The sequence below is a fragment of the Dasypus novemcinctus genome, chromosome 5 (genome assembly GCF_030445035.2).
Source record: "Dasypus novemcinctus isolate mDasNov1 chromosome 5, mDasNov1.1.hap2, whole genome shotgun sequence".
Lineage (NCBI taxonomy): Eukaryota > Metazoa > Chordata > Mammalia > Cingulata > Dasypodidae > Dasypus > Dasypus novemcinctus.
In genome coordinates this window covers 93654154-93675647 of record NC_080677.1, presented here as the reverse complement: position 1 = coordinate 93675647, position 21494 = coordinate 93654154, and the positions used below count along the sequence as shown (strand labels likewise).

The following is a 21494-nucleotide window of genomic DNA, read 5'->3' as shown; positions in this document are numbered from 1 at the left end:
TAAATCGTTTTTTTCCCCCATAAGGTCCTTTGTGTTAAACATTATTTGGTTTATAAAATCAGTGAATATTGGCAGGCTGCTTTGCAATTGCAACATTGGAAATATGTTTATATTACATTGGGAAATGAAGAGATTGCATCATTCCAGTAATTAACCATGTTCACTTTTTTATTGTGCTAGAAACACTGTTGAAAACTTTTTTGTCTATCATACACACTCTCTACTTAAACAATCTTTTTCTCCTTCTTACAGGCTTTAACATGGGCAGCACGTCAGGGTCATAAAAATGTAATTTTGAAGTTACTTGAACTTGGAGCTGATAAAATGCTACAAACCAAAGATGGAAAGACACCCAGTGAAATTGCAAAAAGAAATAAACATCTAGAGGTATCCTTCTGTATATTAAAATAAATTTTCTATGGCATGTTACATTATCTGTCTTTGGTAGAACATTTGATATTATTTTCTTAGAATGCACAAGTGAAATAATGTGTAAAGCTATTATTAAATATTTAAATAGGTATTCTTCAGCCAGTAATGAAAACTTTATTTTAATTTGGTATTCACCTTTTACTAAATAGGTATCTAAAATGTCATTTGAAGAGTATATAAATGAATAATAAAGTCTTAGTCTGGCCTTCAAAATATAATTGTTATAGGGTATTTATTTAAACATTTCAAACTGGTCCCGATTTTTAAAAACTAGTTGGTATATTGAGGAAACTAGTAAAATGTCCAAATTTGAACATGAATTGAAGCATTGTTTTGTCATTTTAATTCATAGAAATTAGACAATTTGAAAACTAAATCCTTTAAACAATGTTTACTTCTATATATGTGATAAGGCATATGATTAAATGATAACATACTTGGGTATATGATCTGTCATTTAGTTGTATAGTCAATAATGAATATTCGTCATACTTTATATTACTTTATTGATAGAAACATTTGCTCTGAAGATTAAGTCTTCTGGCAAAAGGTCTGTAATCTAAGAAAGGATCAATACAGTGCAATCTTAAAACTTGAATTTTTAAAACAGTTTCTGAATTTGAAAGCCTATGATATTACAAAAAGTGCCGTTGTATGCTCATCAGACTATACCGCTATACATTAAAATAATATCCTCCAATTTGTAAAGCAATCTGATCGACATGCCTGTTTTCTCAATTAAAATCTTCATTTCCAAAATTAAAGTAAATGCAAATCACTGAAGTTCTGTGAAACTTCTAAAAGAAATTTATAGTTTTTCTTGTTACCTTTGAAAATTTGGAAGTTTATAAAATTTATCATTAGTTTACTGCATTATTAAAATCAGGTTAGATCACACTGAATTTGACATAATAAATTCAATATCAAAAGTTAAGTCATAAATTATTTCTTAGAGTGAGATTTGATCTTGTATTTTGCATGTTTATGTTTATGTTTTATTTTGTGTGACAGAACCTTGACCACCTAAGCAGTTAGGTTTTGTGGGGTTTTTTTAATCTTTTTTTTTTTCCTCTTTATTTTTTTTTAAATTTTACATTCAAAAAATATATAAGAGATCCCCATATACTTCCCACCCCCCTCACCCTACTCCTCTCACATCAGCAACCTCTTTCATCATCATGGGACATTCATTGCATTTGGTGAATACATTTTGGAGCACTGCTGTACCACATGGATAATGGTTGACATTGTAGTTTACACTCTCCCCTGTCGACCCACTATATAACCATGGCAGAACATACAGTGTCCAGCATCTGTCCCTGCAGTACCACCCAGGTCAACTCCAAGTCCTGAAAATGTCCCCACATCATATCTCTTCTTCCCTCTCCCTACCCTCAGCAGCTACCACAGCCACTTTCTCCACATCAATGCTACAATTTCTTCCATTACTAATCACAATAGTTCCATAGTAGAATAAGTCTACTCTAATCCATACTCTATTCCTCTATCTTGTGGACCCTGGGATGGTTATGTCCACTCCACCTCTATATTGAGAGGGGGCTTAGATTCCACATGGATGATGGATGCAATTCTCCTGCTTGCAGTTGTAGGCACTCTTGGCTCCCTGGTGTGGTGGTTGACCTTCACCTCCCTTTAGCTGGCTGGGATAAGTCCAATAATCCAGAGGTTAGGAGTTGCAAGTCTGCTGAGGCTCAGGGCCTGGCTGTCACATGGACAGTCCAGAGATTCAGGTCTCCTGAGTATACACCAACCCCAGCACCAGCTACAGGTCCAATAAAAGTGACAGAAGAGGCATGTGTAGAAAGGTCATATCTGAGTCCAACTCCATCACATTCAGGAACACAAACTCCAAAGTAGGGCCAACTGACATGGCACTTAACTTCAGAGCCATCTGCCATGACCATAGAACCTGTATGTCTCTGTAGCCTTCCGGAGAACCAGTACCTGGGGTTGTATCTACTTTGGTTGTCTCTGGGACCCTGCTGAGGTGTGCATAAGCGTGACCCCTCTGATGACCTCCCAACTCTTTTTTGGACACTCATAGCCATATAAACTCATTTGTCCTTTCCATTTCCCCCTTTTATTCAAGGTCAAAAAGCAGTTTTTAACACCCAATACTACATGTAGGCTCAGATATTCTGCTGGTCTGAGTTGACCCTTTTATTCAAGGTCTTTTTCTAGTTATATCATCAGCTGGTGCTTGGTAGTAATCCCTTGGTGCCAGGGAGGCTCATCTTACTACTTCTTCCCACTTAACAATGTATTTTAAGCACTACCTTGGTAGTTTATTTTTCTGAGTCACTTATCAAAATGGAATTTTTAATTTTTGTTTTATATATTATTGAGAATATTGTCTTCCTTTAAGTTTTACTATTTTGAACTAGATGCAGTTTTTTCTTCTCCAATTATTATTTTAGGTCAAAGGAATATTTACTTGATTTTATAAATTTTCTCAGGGCAGTAAGTTGTGAAAATATTTACCGTCCCTCTTACCTTGTTAAAATTTCCTTTCTAGATATAAAATAATCATATATTCAATTTCTTTTAAATGGAAGTGATATATAATAATGTTAACTACATTTGAATGACTTGTTAACTTTTTCAGATCTTCAATTTTCTTTCTTTATCTTTAAATCCATTGGAAGGAAAGCTTCAACAATTAACTAAAGAAGAGACTATTTGTAAACTCTTGACAACAGTTTCTGATAAAGAAAAAGATCACATATTTAGGTAATATATGTTTTAGTTCAAAATAACACCTATTAAATGAGAAAAATTGTACATGTTTTTATGATTTGTGATGAATGAGGTGGCTTATTTAAAATATATATTTTAAACTTTTGTAAGCATTTCAAACATTATTTATAAATATCAGAATTTTAAGTGCTTTTTTCTCCAGAATGCTAAAATAAAAAAACCTCACAGAATGTTATGTATGCTTACTAAAACACTAATGGAAATAACTTTAGACTTTAAATGTAAACTTTATATTAAATAAAATATATTTACACCTAAAATTTATCTTTTAAGTGTTCAAAATTATATTTATGTTAATTTTCAGATTGTGCTGCATCTTGCTTTCTATTTCTTTTTAGCATGTTTGTGATTTTATAAACTAAGATTAAAAGACCCTTTTTTCCCTGAACACAGTTGTTCCATGCATGACCACAAAACTATTCTCTAGTTACCCATATTGTTATAATTGCTATAAATTTTTACTTATTGCAGTTAAAGAGATTTTTATTTTCAGATGTCTCATAAGGGATACATACTGGCAAACTCTTTCATTCTTAGTAAAGATTAGTTATTTTACCATCACCATTTTCTTTATTTATATCTTGGCCCAAGAAACCCTGCTCATTCACAGGTCTGGTATGTAAATTTGCAAGTAAATTCTGCATGAATTCGTTCTCACTCCTTCTTATTCTCTTTCTGAAATATATATATGTCTATTGTTTGTGCGTTTATAGTCTATTCTCAAGTTGACATTGCTATAAATATTCATAGTTCATATGCAGCATTTGAAGATCTGGAAATATTTTTACATGGTCTTGGACTTGAACATATGACAGATTTATTAAAGGTAAGATTTCCTATGCTGTCTTATAGTGAGTTATGTATGTATGTATATTTCTTTTCAGTTAACATAAATAAGCATGCCTATGATTACGTGCTACTTGCACTTTTCTCTATAATTTGTTACACACCCCCTTTTAAGCTTCGAATAAACATTTCTAAGTTTATTTTTTGTAAATTTACATAAAATTAGAATCTGGGCATGTCAAACTATTTTTACCCATTCCTACTGCTTCATAGAACTCCTCTTTAAAACATCTAAGCCTAAGGTTGTTTTTGCAGTTGCTGATTTTCCTGCATATGTTATTAGGGAAAAAGAATGATTTTAAACTAAGCAAGTGGTCATCAAATTTTGGCTCCAATAATTATTAATTAAAATATGTCACTTAAGCATCTTTTTTTTAATAAGGATACTCATAGTAGGGATGTCATGAAGATTAAATTAGATCATATACCAAGCACTGTATAGTACTTTATACATTTATTGTAAGGTTTGAGTAGATGCTAGTATCAGCTAGATGGTGATACTGAGGCAGCAAAACACAATTTAATCTTTCTTCAGGAGTATGCACTTTATGTTCATATATTTCACAATTGGGCTGCACTGTGTGTGATCTTGAAACTTCTTCCAATTTTAAAAATATTGAGTAAAAAGAAATCTTATTTATGGTTTAATTTGATACAATTAGAAACTTTTAAATATTCGTAAAGCATAATTTCTGTCAAATTTTATAGAAATTCTTTTCTTTTTATGTAAACAAACATAAATTGCAATTATTTTCCTTGAATCAGGAAAATTATGTGTATTTATCTTTTTTTTTTTTTTTTGAGGTACCCGGGCTGGAGATTGAACCCGGAACCTTCTATGTGGGAAGCTGGCATTCAATCACTGAGCTTCACTGGCTCCTCCTATCCTTTTTAAAAAAATTAAGTAAAGTATTATGATTCTCACTACTGTCTACTCAGTAGTTTAGTTCTATATTTGCATATCCTATTGTCTCTAGAAAATTGGAAATTGTTTGAGAGTGGACCATATAACTGACTTACTTACGTATCCTGGCCTGCTTCCCCCTCTATTTTATTTAGATTGAAAGGTGGTATTTTTTTCTTTTCTACAGGAAAGGGATATAACTTTAAGACACCTTTTGACCATGAGAAAAGATGAGTTTACAAAGGTTAGTATCAATTATAAAACTCCACATATTTCTCATACTATTTTAATTACAGATCTGTTTATATTGTTTTATTTTATTTTTTTTATTATTTTATTTTTTATTTATTTATTTTGGTTTACATTATGGTTTATATTTTAGACTGTACAATTTTTAAATTTTTAGATACATTATGGTTTACATTTCAGCCGTTAGACTTTTATACATTTTTGGTGAAATTTAACATGTCCTTTATCCATCATTACATGATCGTAGGGCCACAGGCTGATTCATCTTTTGGTAGGTTCTTGATTAAGAATAACCATATCTAAATTCTTCCGTTACAGCGTTAAATTGCTTTAAAAACATTTAAAGACTTAACGTTATGTTTTCTTCATCTTTCTTCAAATTCTCATGACATCTCAAATTAAGCTGGTGCTTCATTTGTAAATGTGAAATACATTTGTAAAACAGTAGCCAACTTGGAATTAAGAAGTGGTTTTGATGTATGTGGATATGAACATGTACCTTCCAAATTCTACCTTTTGCTATGTCCCAAAACTATCAAGACCTATTATTTTGCTGTCTGGTGTTAAGTAACAATTCAAAAATAGCAATGGGAAGGAGTACAGACAGTTTGATAAATAGGATACTTAAAAAGTTAAAATCTTGCTGTATGAACACATTGGAAACTTGAAATCTTGTCTCACTAAAATTCACAATAAGTGTACTACTTATCTAAATCTAAGATAGAATATTTAGTGTAATAGTAAAGGTAGAATAGTGATGAAAAGAAGGCTTAATTTTCACTGATCTCTGATAATACTTTAAATAATATTTTGAAGGGAAATACTGTTTTCCTGTGGGTTTTTGAAAGATATATGTATCTTTTAACATAATGATTTGTTTTTCTAGTTCATCACAATTACTATTTATCATAAATAATTAGCTGTAGTCACAACATCTAAATATTTTAATACTGTAATTAACCTTGTCCATTACAGTTACAGGCAAACCAAACATATTTCAATATTTGTTATTTTTTCAAGGTGTGAGCTAATGAAGTAGAAAATTTCTTTTGAATGGTTTGAATATTAAGTGATTCAAGTATAATCATCTTAATACATTTAAAATTATTTTTACTTAGAATGGAATTACCAGTAGAGATCAGCAGAAAATTCTGGCTGCTCTTAAAGAATTAGAGGTAGAAGAAATAAAATTTGGAGAGCTACCTGAAGTGGCAAAATTAGAAATCAGGTAAAATTAATTTATTGGTTTATATTAATATCATTGTTTAGAACCAACTGTTTGTTTTTAATTTTGATAGTGTCTGAGTTATTTTACTTGTTACCATCAGTTTCCCAGGGAAAGAGATGCACTTTGTAAGTCTATTTTATGAAATAATTTTACCAAGAAGCAAAACAATGCATTGTCTTGTTAATTCACATAAAAATATTTTTCTTTTTACCTTGCATCTTGTTAAAAAGAATAAGAGGTCCATGCTATGCATAGTATCACTCTTATTCTCTTTAAATGATTTGTGTCAAAGGCTTTATGAGCATAAAGTGTTCCCTTATCCTTTTGCTGACTGTAGAATCTGTTGTGATATACCATTTCACTCTGCATATAGGTGATTTCTGTCTTTATCTTTGTTAGTCTTGCTAGAGGTTTATCAATTTGTTAATTTTTTTCACAGAACCAGCTTTTTGTTTCAGTGATTTTTCTCTAACGTTTTTCTGTTCTCACTTCATTGATTCTTACCAGTATTTCCATCCTTCTGCTTGCTTTGAATTTATTTTGCTTTTCTTTATCCAGGTTCTTGAGGTTGAAGCTTATTCATTTGAGACTTTTATTCTTTTCTAATGTAAGCATTTAGTGCTATAAATTTCCCTTTCAGCTCTCTTTTTAGTTTCATCCCACAACTTTGATATTTTTATTATCATTTTCATTTAGTTTTCTGTATATTTTTACTTCCTTTGAGACTTCATTTCATTGACCCATGGATAACTTAAAAGTGTGATGTTTAATTTCCAAGTGTTCAGAGACTTTGTCTTTCTGTTATTGATTTTTAGTTTGATTCCATTATGACCAGAAACCATACTGTGTCTGATTTCAATATTTTTAATTTGTTAAGGTTTGTTTCATTACTCATAATATGGTCTGTTTTGCTGAATGTTACTTGCCCACTTGAAAAAAATGTATATTCTGATGTTGTTGGGTGGAGGATTCTATATACCATATCAATTAGATCCCATTTGTTGATGGTGTTTTTCTTTTATATTTTTCCTGATTTTTTTTTTTTGTCTAGGAGTTCTATCAGTTGCTGAGATTGGGTTGTTGACATCAACTATAATTATGGACTTGTCTATCTTTCTTTTAGCTCTTTAAGTTTTTATTTCATTTTTTTCCTTCCCCTCCTCCTCCCTGCTGTTTTTGCTGTGTCCATTCATTGTGTGATCTTCCATATGTATTTCTCTTTTTGTCTTCTCTTCTTCTCTTTCTCCTCTAGGATTCGATCCTGGGGTCTTCTGATGTGGAGAGAGATTCCCTGTCAATTGTACCACCTCAGTTCCTGATATCTGCTGCACTTCACCTTGACTCTCCCCTTTGTCTCTGTTTTGTTGCATCACCATATTGCTGCATGACTCACTTGCACAAGCCCTGGCTCACCACATGGGCACTCGGCTTGCTACACAGGCACTTGGCTCACCATGCGGGCACTAGCTTGCCACATGGGCACTTGGCTCACCACGCGGGTACTCGTGCAGGCACTCAGCTCACTGCATGGGCACTGGCTCACCACGCAGGTGTGCTTTCTCTTCTTCTTTTCAACCAGGAGACCCCAGGGATCAAATCCGGGTCCACCCATATGGTAGGCAGAGGCCCTATCACTTGAGCCACATCCACTTCCCTGTTTTCATTTATTTTGATGCTTTGTTGTTTGTGTATGCACCCTTAGATTGCTATATCTTCTTGGCGGATTGATTTTTTTCACCATTATATAATGTCCTCCTTTGTTCCTTGTAATTTTCTTTGTGCTGAAGTCTACTTTATCTGATATTAATATAGTCTTTCCTTTTTTATAAATTAACGTTTGTATGATATGTTGTTTTTCATCAAACATTTATGTCCAACCTACCTATATTATTATTTAAAGATAATTATTCTTATATGGCATATATTTGGGTTGTGTCTTCTTTTTTTATCCAGTCTTCCATTTTCTGTCCTTTAATTGCTGTATCCATACTCCTTAAAATTTTATTGTAATTACTGCCATGTTAGGGCTTAAGTGTGCCATTTTATTATTTGTTTTCTGTTTGTTCATTCTGTTTCCCGTTCCTTAATTTCTTTTTTCTGGCCTTCTTGTGGATTACGTAAACATTTTTTTGTAGAACTCCATTTTTGTTTATTTACTTACATTCTTTGTAAATTATTTTTAAGATGATTCACTCATCTTAAAAGTTACTAAAGTAATCCACCAATTACTTTAGTAATTGGTTGGACTTTTTATCAGATTTTAACAGAACAGTAAGTTATATGCTTTAGCAAGCCTCAGTAAGTGAGTGTGGCACTGACACAATCTCAGTGGCAATATAATGTCTTGGGAAATATCCATTTGGTATTATTTCTGCTTTTATTGCCCATTTAAATATCACTGTTTCTATAATATATTCTATTAAGCTCTATCATATATCATTAGATCAACTCACAGTTCGCAAAATGAAAACAATTACTATCTAATACCTTTAATCCTTTTACTTTTTCCTTCCCACTTTTACCTCTTAGAAATCACTGATTCTGTGTCAAGATTTTTGGGGTCAGGAAAGTTGGATTCTGGAAACACTATCTGGGTTTTTCATATGAACCCTCAGTCCAGTTTCCACTAAGAATAAGTCACAAGAAAACTGGTAGAGATGATAACAGGAATAAATTTTAGTGCTAAGATAGGTATATTGTCTGGAATCTAGAAAGACTTTAACATAGTCCTATAGACTCCCCTTTTGGATAAGATGGAGAAATATGCATTGAACTTGATTTGTATATAATCTATCATCTGTCCACAAAGCAGGTTGATGAATGTGTAGTGTCCTTATAAACTAGCTTGTCCCAGTGCTTTTTTTTTTTTTCCCAAGGTACCAGGGCTAAGAATTGAACCCAGACCTCATATGTAGGAAGCCAGCGCTCAACCAGTGAGCCACATCAACTCCTCCAAGTTGGTTTTTTTGTTTGTTTGCTTGTTGTTTGTTTTGTTTTTAGAAGGCATCAGGGACTGAACCTGAGACCTCCCATGTGTGAAGCAGGTGCTCAATGCTTGAGCCACATTTCTCCCCTCTCAGTGAATTTTTGTCTTCAAAATAATCAAGATATTTTATATCTTTTTTTATATCTAAGTCTTTAAAATCTAATATAATTTTTACACTTAAAGCACATCTCAGTCCAGACTCACTGCATATCAAGTGCTCAATAGCTACGTGTGGTTAGTGTCTAGATACAGATATAGAAATCAAGATTTTGAAAGGCCTTTTTGGTAGTTTGAAATAAACCCCCCAATTATTAAGATTAAATTTAATAAGGATAAATCAGAAGTCCAAAATTAAATATATTGCTTCAGGATTGGTGAGGTCTAACTTAAATCACCTCAAGAATCCCTAAGTCTATTAACTGATTATCACCTTAGTTTAGGTTAACACTGTATATGTCTAGCCAAAAAAAAGGTAGCATTCTTAGACTGAAAAACAAAGTTCAGAATAAATAAGGTAATAGTTTCATTGTATATAATACTTACATCTGGCGTTTTCTGTATTTAGAGGGAATTCAAGCATAGGATGAAAGAGAAAACTTTTAAGGACCCTTTTGCCACTGTGATTACATGATTGTCTAGCTCTCTTCAATTTTCTTAAATATGTTTGAAAATAGACATTTCCCATATTAAAAACACCTACATTGTGGAATCTTAAATAATCTGTTACAATTAATTTTTCCTCTATGCAACTAGGTAATTTTGAACTTCTCCCACTAAGCACTTGATAACCAACCTGTGAAATTTCTTTTTTTTCCCCAATGGCTTTCTTCCCTCTTTGGATTTTTGTTTTCCCTCTCAGTCTTCCTATCATTGAACCTTATCTTATTAATTATATCTTGCCTAATCTCTTCTGCCTTCAAGCATCTCATGTTAACTCATTCTTTGTTCCTTTTATCTTAGAGAATAAGCACAAGAAAAATGGCTGTAGAGAAGACTAATAAAGATGTTTTGCTTCTAGAGCTCTTAAAAGTACATGCAAGTTACCTATTAAAAGTCCCACAAATGTTTTTCTAGTATTACTTTTAATACAAGCTCAAATGTAATTTTCTCATGTTTCTTTTTTAGTTAAGAGTGTAGAAAAAGTTTTTTTTTAATTTCAGCACATTCAAATTTGATTTTTTCCCCTAGAAATAATGTTATAGGATTATATACCTGACCCAGGTAAAAGTACCATACATAGAAGTGGAGACTTGGGTTCCACATATGTACTTTAAAAACATATTAGGAATTATAACTACAATTTGTCCTATTGGTTCCCATACCTAGCTATATCATCAGAATCACCTAGGGATCCTGATGTTACCTTAACTGTAATTTTCATTCCCTGAGACATCGCAGTATAGACAGATTTTATTGAATAAATAATTCAGTGAGTTATAATGTTCTATAAAATATAATACTTTCAAATGGAGTAGGATCATCATCAGTGTAACCTGTCTAAAATTAACATTTTAGCTATGATAAACATTAATTAAATACAGAAGTAACAGATTTAACTTTATTTCAAAGTTTAAATTAATTCTCTTAATCTCCTCACAATCATCTTCTATATTCAAAATAATTCCCCATCACTGTTTCAAAAATAACATAATTCTTAAATATTTAAATGCATTGTAAAGGATTTCAGTTATGAGGACTTAGCAAACTTCCTTGAATCTCTTCTTTGTTCATTTTCTTTACTCTTTTTTGTTGTTCTTGTGAAATTTTGTAAAATTCTAAGGTGTACATGACTGATTTGCTAATCAAATTCTGTAATATTACTTTTTTATGATGGCATGGTTATCTGCATGAATTTACTTTGTGGGATTTAATGGACTTAAAGAATGTGCAGAATCCTGAATAGTTCACTTATTAAAACTGTTGAATTTTTAAAAAATAAAACTGGCAGACATACATTCCAGGAATTTGACCTTGTTATTAAATCACAGACTTTGTTTACATGCTGTTATGGAAAAGGTTTTACTTCCCATTTATTCAATGTCATTCTTTAAAGAAGAAATTAGTCATTAAGTCATAAGAAAACTAACAGCAGGAAAAGTTGAACTGATTGATTATAATCTCCTGGTAATGTGACTTCAACAATTTAACTACTGATTTATTTTAAGGTACTTCTCTTCTTTGTGTCAAATTTTCTAAGATATTCTTTTATAAGAGCATATATGCATACCACATTTGCTTTCTCCTACAATTGGCCTTAGCATGTTTTCAGAATTAGAGAATGCAATTTTAAATGTTTCAAACAGAAGTCATATATTTTTGTCCATGTCTTGAAGTTTTCAAGTTTCTGACGAGACTTTTTCTCTGATTTCTGAGCCTATCTGATACCACTTGATATGTCAAAGGCATCTCAGAATTGTATCCCTTAAGGAAACTACTCTCCATTCACACACACAAAAAGAAGAAAAATCTACGTAGATACAAAACATGATGTACAAATTCACAGCTATTATTTATAATTCTAAAATTGGAAAAAATCTAAATATTTAACATAAAAGGAAAGGTTGAATTACATTTCTTTAATTTATTCAGTCATTAAAATTATTTTAAGACATTGTTATAGGAAAATGCTCATAATAAGTAGGGAAGACCCAATATAAAATGGTATGTGAAGTATGATGCCAGTTGTATATATGCATAAGGAAAATACTGGAAGAAAATGGGTACTATACAAAAATGTTATGGAAGAACATAGTACCAGTAGTTATCCTTGGGTGGTAAGATTGATGGTGATTTTAATTTTTTCATATGTTCTGCAATAAGCATGTAATGCCTTTGTTTTTGTGGTGTGCTTATTTAAAGTATAAATTTTACCTTAATTCTTAGCTCCACATGTTAAAAATATGCCTGTTGTTTTATTTAGCTTCCACTATGTTATAGTACAGTAACAAGTAACTTCTAAATATCAGTGTCTTATAACAACAAAATTTATTTCTTACTCAGCTGTATCTGTGTCAGCTGTAGTGGCTCTGCTTCTTGTCATTTATTTTGAGAGCAGGCTGGAAGATCACCCTCTATTCGGAACATGCTGCTCTTGTGACAAGGGGAAAGAGATGACAGAACCATTCAGTGGCTCTGCAAGCATCCAGACATATTTATGAGTCAAAGCAAGTCACATGGCCAGGCTTTATGTCATTGGAGCATGAAGTATAATCCTCCAGCAGGGAGGGATCTGTTTATGTTGGGTTCAGTAGAAGAGATACAATAATTTAAACAAATATATTCTACCATACCTATGTAATATCTGCTTATTTTAAACTATTTAAGTAAGTTAAAATACTGAGGTCTGCCACATACAGTTGTGTAGGTTGTACATCTCTGGAAGGCAACATTCACATAGTGTATGACATAAATGACACACTGTAGAGTTGTGCATTGTAATCACAGTTTACCTATTCATATTCAATAGCCCTAAACAAAGGTTTTTATTTTCCTTCATTAATACTGTGAAATTTTTGTAATAATATTTATTTATTTGGACTAAGTTCGTAGTTTATCAGTGGTTCTGACTTATAATAGGAGCTGTTATATTATACATATATGTATGAATTACCTATCCAGAATTACATACTTATCAGCAGTTGATATTTTCAATGACAGTTCTTAATGGCTCTTAATTTCTTTGAGCTCAACAAATTTAAAATATATATGTACATGGTATAAAAGAGTTACTCTTCAAATAGTTTTTCTTTTTGTTGGTAATAATTAAGATATAAGTATTTCAAGAACATTGAAATCCTTACATTGTAAGTGTACCTTATATAAATATTACATGAAAGCAGAAAAATGAACACCAGTACTAACTACGACTGCTTTAGGAGAAATATGTCTTATACTCTGATTTCAAGTTCATTTCTTTCTAGTGTAAAGATTCAGAAAGAAAATAAATTAAAAAATAGATTTATTTTGAAAGTGCTTTTATAAGTACCATTTTTATTGCTAAATAGAACAAGTACTTATCTCAATTTTTATCTTCAGTTTCCCTTTTTAAAACAACCATTTGACACTTTTCACTGATAGTGAATTATATGTTTTATGTTTATAATGTTCATAAGTATTTTATGTAAAATTTCTTTTTTAAACCTAAGAGCTAAGGAAAAAGATTTGTGTTAACTGAAAGTTCTATTTAAGTTCTGGCAATGTGTCCCCAAAACAAAAACTTTACTATTAATTTCACTGGAGACTGGTGTTGCTTACTTTTTATAAACTTTCCTCCTAGAAATAATGTGAAAGAAACTTTGTTCAGTATACAGACAAAGTTTTGCATGTGAGGGTTTCTGTCTGGACTCAGAAATAACTTTTGATCACATATTAGTAGTTTTTACATAAGCATTTTTTACTGTTTGGGGTTTTACTTTTTATTTTGAAATAATTTAAAATTTACAGGACAATTGAAAAATAATACAAAACAATATAGAGAATTGCACCATATACCACACCCAGATACACAGATCTACCAACTTTTAATATTTTGTCACATTTGCCATATCATTCTATCCATCTATTTACTTACATGCATCTTTCTTTTAGTTAGGTATTGCCAAATGGCTCTCCAAGAAGGCCATCTAACATACTTGAGAACTCTTGATATTAATGATCTACTTAATTTTTGCCATTCTGCTAGAAAGTTGCATTTTATTTCTATTATGTTCTCTATCTTACCTGTTTCAATTTCTCTTTCTCTTTTTTCTCTGAATTCCCTGTTCATATTCTTGGTCTACTTTTTAATTGGGTTGTTTAAGTTTCTATGTGGCTGCCAGTGTAAATTGGCTTCTGTCACTGACTGACTAGCCTCTAGTATCTCCTCATTGCCAGATCAGTGGACTTACCTTACTTAATATGTTTGACCTTTTCCTCTTTTTTGAATCCATCTCCTTCATTGCTTTTCATAATAGCCCCTAACTACTGACTTCCTTCTTACTTCTCTGGATACTTTTCCTTTCATCACTTTTTTCCCCATCCCAATCAACTCTCTCCTCTTCACAGTAGGTGTCCTTTTTCTCTGCAGTCTTCTCTATGACTGTAGTTTTTATTTCTATTGGCAATACAAACATTGCTAATTCTACTGTAGTCTGTGCCAGTGTTCAAACTTGAAGGAAATACTGATTTATGTTTAGAGGTTAGTGAAAATACAGATATAATTTTCCTTTCTAAATGCTCAGACTCCCTGAATATTGTCTCACTTCAGGGATCTCTGGACCCCAGTATGAGTACCCCTGTAAGAACTACATTTTCTACTGCTTACTGGTCATCTCCACACGCATTTCTCAACATATTGTCATTGTCATCATAATTTAGTTTATTTGAATGTCTGCTTTGTGCTAGGCACAATGCTAGGTGTGTTGTGTACATTATTTTCTTCAGCTCTCCCTAAAGTCATTTTTCTTCTCATTCTAGAGATACAGAAACATCCAACTCAAGATTAAGGTTTGCCTGAGAGTGGAAGCTGAGGATCTTCTTGACTCTAGAGTCTGTGCCCTAGCTATATGTTTACTCTTCTTCCCACTCCTTTCCCACTACCCACTCCCACATTCACCTCTTTTGCTTGGTGGTACCACCTTCCATTGAAATCAGACAACTGAGAATTATCCTAAAATCCTGAAATACATCACCAAGTTTTTCCAATTTATTCTCTTAAATATTTCTTGAACACCACTCTACCCATCCCCAATTTGACTGTCCTTCAAACACGTAAATGTCATTTTTCCCTTACCTATTTAAAATGCTGAATAACTCCACATCATCAAAAAGATAAAATCCAATTTCTTTAAAATGTCACAAAAGACACTTTAATAAATGGTTTCATCCGGTGAGTTTTCTGATGACTGCTTTCCTATAGCTCATGTTTTACTTGTACCTTGCTCACTTCCTACTCCTGTATACTTTTATACCTACTGTTTTCTTCTTCTGGAATTCTTTCCCTTTCATATCTTCCTGGTGACCTTATTCTTAAGCTCAAGACTCAGCCCAAGTATCATCATGCCTGTAGAACATTTCTAATTCCCTATTGCCACCATATTGTGTGAAATTAAATTCATTCTCTCTGAGTTTTAGCTGTCTCAGCTATAAGCTAGTGTTAACATTTACCTTACCCATTTATAAAACCATTCTAACAATTTTGGTATTTGCATAGCAGCATGCACCCCAACTGTTTTGGTATCAATTTCTGTTTTAGTTTGCTAAAAGCTGCTGGTAACAATATACCAGAAATGGGTTGGCTTTTTACAATGGGAATTTATTTGGTTAAAAGCTTACAATTCTGAGGCTGTGAAAATGTCCAGGTCAAGGCTTCATTAGGCAGTGCTTTTCTCCCTGAGGACTGGCTGCTGGTGGTCCTGGATTCCTCTCACATGGTAGAGCATGTGATGGTTGTCTCCGCCTCTGCCTTCTCTTCCAGACCTCTTTACTTTCAACTTCAGTCTGCTCCATCTGCTGCTTTTCTCTCTCCTGGGTTCGTTGATTACAGCTTCTTGAGGTTTCTGTCTGTCTCTGCAGCTTTTTTGTGTATCTGCACCTTTTTATTCCTTCATTTTTAAAGGACTCCAAGAAGAGGATTAAAACCCACCCTGGGTCATGCAATCCAATCAAAGGCCCGTAACTGCAGTCTTTTCATCAAAAGATCCCACCTACAATAGTTTTACATACACAGGAATGGATTAGCTTTAATAATAGGATTTTCTGGGGTCTACAAAAGACTCAAAATGCCACAGGGAAATTAACAGAAATAATAAGATAGAATAACTCTACATAATAAATGCTCAAATGTTGGTTCTTTAGCTCCCTTCTTCATTGTGTCCATTTGAATAATAATGTTATAATTGTATGTCCACATCTCATCCAGACCCTTGAGACCCTCAGGATCAGAAACTTGGTTTTCTTTATATATTAAATACCTATTATACACGATAGCTATTCCATAAATTTTTTTGAAAAAATCTAATTACTTTTAGCAATAGATTTTGAGTAGTTAGCCCAGTAGAATTGCCTTTATTAGTGATTCTTGTTTGTTTGTTTTTCTTTCTTTAGTGGTGATGAATTCCTCAATTTTCTCCTGAAATTAAACAAACAGTGTGGTCATTTAATAACAGCAGTACAGAATATCATTACCGAGTTACCTGTAAATTCTCACAAGGTATTCTACAAACGTTATTAAATGAAGAAAAGTGTGAGTGTGAACATTTAAGATAAGTTAATGAAAAGTCAAAAACAATGTTGATCTGGTGAAATTTTACCAAATCTTTTACAAAATCACATGAGATCTAAATAAGTCCATTTCTTTAGTATTACTTCTTTATATATTAATTACTTGAAAAACTTTGTCCTTGCCCTTAAGGAAAATGAAACAGACCAAAAATTAAACTCATCAGTGGATTGAACTTACCATTTATTCTTAAAGGGAATTTAATTGTTTAAAATATAAGGTGACAGGAGACTCAAGTGAAAGTTGAAATAAAACAGTGTCTTAAGTATTACATAAAAACCATATGACTATAAGGTTTTCAAATGAATGAAATTTTTAAATAAAATATAAGTGACCTACAAAAGCAAAATTATTTTGTACAGTTTCCATGTGAGTTGGTTTTAACTATTGTCTATAATGAAAATATTTAAGTACACTTTGCTTTCCTCTGATTTTTATATAACTAATATGGGAATCATGTCATTCTTAAAGCCTTTATGAATTCATTTGTCCACCATAAATGGACAAATGGACAGAAATGGATTAATACTAATCTCCATATAGAAAGTTATATGTACATATATTTAGTAAATGGAATTCAGCAAACAGATCTATTTATATAAGATTGTTGATTTGTTTTTGCAGTCAGAATTTATCTTTAACAAAAAATGCTTCTCAATTGTAATTTAAGGTTTAAAAATGTCTTATCATATTTGTGGATATAAGATTGTAAAAAGTTGGTTTCTGTTCTTTAAAATGTAACTTTTGAAAATATTAACAGATAGTGCTAGAATGGGCTTCTCCCCAGAATTTTACTTCCGTTTGTGAAGAACTGGTTAGTAATGTTGAAGATTTGAGTGAAGAAGTCTGCAAACTAAAAGACTTAATTCAGAAGGTATATATTTAACATTAAAAAGTGGGAAAAAACTAACGGAAATGATTTATAGCAATGTATGTTAGACAGAGATGTAATTCTGATAAAAGAACTTAAGCTCCTAGTAGGCAAAGAAGAAAAGGTTATTTTCCGAAGGAAAAATTATATATAGAATACAGGCTCTATTGGTCATGAAATAAATGCGTACTAAAAAAACAAAGATATATAACATTTTCATCTTTTAAATTAGCAAGGGAAAATATATTACTCTACCCATTTCTGGTTAGAGTTTACTAAACTGATACTCTTATGTGAAACTGGTAGTACAGACCCTTTCAGTTTGGCAGTGTGAACCAAGCACCATAAAAATATTTGTATCTTTAGTAGTACTTTAATGATACCAAAATTCTATGTACCCCAAGTGTCCTATACTAGAAGAATAATTTAATAAATTATGGTACATCTATTTGTTATAATATTATGCAGCCAATTGAAAAAAATAAAAATATCAACTTGAGAGCATTAAGCTGTATTTTTACAGTTACATGTAAATATGCATATGGAAAAATACTGAAATATGTTAATATGAACTACTGTTAATATGATAAGATCATGGGTGAAATATTTCTTCTATTGCCCAGATATTATAATATTTATAATATAAAATATTTTATAATATATAATATATTTATAATATATAATATATATTTATAATATAAAAATATTATAATATTTTTAATAATTTAACTGTTTTATAAAGAATGTGGACTGCTTTTTTTTTGGTTCTTTTTATATTCCTATAAAGGAATTACATATCTAGATTTAAGAATAGCTGACCCCCCTTTAAAAAAATTGCCTATAACAAATTCTAAGCTCCAGAAAAAAAGGAAACTTTGTTGAAGGTAGGTTTAAAGGAAAAGTTTGATTTGACTAAAGAAAACAGTTTCTAAGTTTTCCAGGCTTATTTAATAAATTTGATATCTGTAAAGCTTTTGGGAAATGTTTGATGTGAGAGACTGTACATTAAAGTTGTATAGCTACAAACTACAAGTTATTTAATATTTTCATTAATATTTTATGAAAAATTTTATTTCCCCCCTAACAAACTCTATACCTTTCAGCTAATTTGTTATGCTAGCTATTAGCGTATGTTCAATTAAAAGGAGTATTTTTAAGTGAGCAGAAATACTATGTTCTACAAAATAATAAGAAAACATTCTTAATGGAGCAAATGAGCAATGGGTTTCAAAATTCTTGCAGAAAGTAATTTCTTTTCCAAGAAAAAAGCATCTTAACATTTGTATCATCTGTAACATTTATTCATTCAAGAAATATGAGTGCCTACTATATATCAAGCAACTTTGCTACACAAGCTAGATTGAACTTGATGAAAACACAAAAATTATAGCACCATTTATCTTCACTACCTCCATCTCATCTAGAAGAGGTGAAGGAATGTAGTATTGATTTCACCAAACATGTTTTACATAGGGATCCAAGGGAAATTTGGAAAGGTTTATAAAAAGACACTTTCTGTAACGCACCAACCTTTAATGTTTAGAGTAGGAAATGCCCTAAGACATATTCACTTTAGGATTTGTAACTATTTGGTTTCTCTAAGATGAACTAAAACATTTTTGGGGGGAATGGAGGCTTGAAATAAAGTTTCTTAGATAAATGAAATTATGAAACATCTCTTAAGGACTGTCTTTGACACTAAAGCACAAACAATCTAATCAGGTACCGAAATATTTATTTTAATGATGCTTACCTGTAAAGAGAATTTTCACCTTTCTTTAGCTAAATGGAAGACTTTTTTCTTTGACGTTTTTTACCTTGAATTTGTACATTTGTACAAAGGACTAGCCTTGAAAACACATTTATTGGCCTATAAATAATGCCATATATACTTCTTTGGACAGGAAAATCTTTATTTTGAGCACGCTAGTGGATTGGTTTTCTTGGATTAGTCTTAAAATATAATCACCATCATGAGATTTGATTTAGGGAACCCCATAACTTCCAGATTTGGGGTTATGCTACCATGCCTATTAAGATTTTTTATTTTGAACTTACCAGTAATAACTGAAGGGAATTTTTTCTAGAAATCTTTGAGTTATCCCAGAGAAGTGTGTGGAGGTGACAAGGAGAGAGGGGTGGGAAAGGTCAAGGCTAGACTTTAACACTACATCACTCTTTTTCAAACCAACACACTGACAGGCTCTTGTCAGAAAGGGTCATTGTAAGTAATTGGTTAATAAAAGGAATGACTGTCTCAGATTCAATAAATGGCGCATCAGTGTCAAAAAAGGAATCTGTTGCTGAATGAAGCCATTTGGAAGTTAGACCAAGAATACAGTATTAATGATATTGGCATTGAAGTCCTTTTTTCTGCTGTAAATTTAAAATTAATATTGCAAACTTTTTTAATTAAATATTTACACTGTAGATATTAGAAGTGGTTATTCTTGCTAAGGTTTAAAGTACTTATATCAGCACTCCAGCACAGGATGTTTCTAGTAAATATCACTCTATAAATGTGCCTGATTCATTTTATCTTTCAAAGATCTTTTGGTTTGTGTTCATTCTCCCTCTCTGACCCACCCCTTACAACCTTTTCCTTCCCTCCCTCTTTCTCTCTTATACGCACACACACAGAGTTGGAGGGAGTGCTTGTTTAGGTAGAGATTTGTATGTATAGGAATTTAGAAACTGATTGGGTCATGTACTTTCATTGCTTAGAAGTACTAAAAAAAAGTCACTTGTATATTTTTTTGACATTTGTTTCTCAATTATATTTAAATAAATGATTAAACTTTTAGCATTAGCATCTGGTCTTCCAGATCTTGCTAACTTTCATGAATTTTAAGTTTGGTTTAAGAATGGTTCACTTTTGGGGGAGACATCAATTGATATGTAGTACCGAAGGAAATGAAATACCATTTGTCATTCCTTATAAGTAGAAATAGAAACATTAACAAAAGACCTTTATCTCATGATATAAACACCATTTTAGGATGTGATAATGCACGAAAGCACTTATTTCTAATGTGAAACTAATAATAGGATCCTGGAGAAAGGAAGACTGTCTTTCAAGACGTATGTATTCATTTAAAATCTTCCATGGAAATCTTGAGTTGCTTAAATCTAAATCAAGTGAATTAACATGGATATTAATTTTTTTAAGCAAAGATGGTTTCAGTGTATTAGGCACTAATTCTTTTCTTTTTCTTTAATAAATATCAGCTGCAAAATGAACGGGAAAATGATCCAACTCATATACCATCAATGGATGAAGTATCTAGCTGGAATAATAGAATTTTGAAGAGGACAGCTTTTACAGTATGCGGATTTGGGTTTCTTCTATTCATTTGCAAGCTAACTTTCCAGAGAAAATAACCCTAATATTTTTTGAGTAATGCATGTATATTTTTAATCATCTTATTCAAACCACAAAATAGTTGCTTTTAACCATTTATTGCACATATAACTCTACATTCTTTGCCAGTATTCCATAGGAAAATTATGATAGCATAAATCAGAGAGTTACTTTAGAAAGTGGTTTGTCAGTTTGAGTTATAAATATAATCTGTTATACTTTTACGTTAATTTTGATCAAGTAATAACTTTTAAGAAATTCTTTAGTTTCATCTTATGACTCTAAACCACATTCAAAATAAAAGTTTTATCTAATTCTTTGACATATAAAATGTGTTCTTATGTTACAGTGAATCTTACAGAATTTGAAAAGTGTTCATGAAAGTTTATAATACCTTTCTTTTAGTCCTTATTTTCCCCTTCTATTGGTATGTGATAAGAAATTTCTTGCTGGGTCTTTTACTTACATTACATTATTAGGAAAATATTCATTTTGAAAGTGTTCCAGAGAATGTAGAAGATAAAGGCGAAAGGTAAAGTTTTTAAGTGGATTTAAAACTTGAGAAAAACATTTAAAATGTA

General features: G+C 31.7%; 1 protein-coding gene across 1 annotated transcript in view; it reads left to right on the top strand.

The window, feature by feature from the left end:
• The window catches only part of ASZ1 (ankyrin repeat, SAM and basic leucine zipper domain containing 1), a 110621-nt gene extending 89525 nt beyond the window's left edge, over positions 1–21096 (top strand). The window contains exons 6-13 of the mRNA XM_004455343.5: positions 253–387; positions 3059–3183; positions 3961–4036; positions 5148–5204; positions 6328–6437; positions 16507–16612; positions 17442–17555; positions 20781–21096. Coding sequence (XP_004455400.2) covers positions 253–387; positions 3059–3183; positions 3961–4036; positions 5148–5204; positions 6328–6437; positions 16507–16612; positions 17442–17555; positions 20781–20933 — 876 coding nt within the window. The 3' untranslated portion in view covers positions 20934–21096. The remainder of the gene's footprint in view (positions 1–252; positions 388–3058; positions 3184–3960; positions 4037–5147; positions 5205–6327; positions 6438–16506; positions 16613–17441; positions 17556–20780) is intronic.
• The last annotated feature ends 398 nt before the right edge of the window (positions 21097–21494 follow it).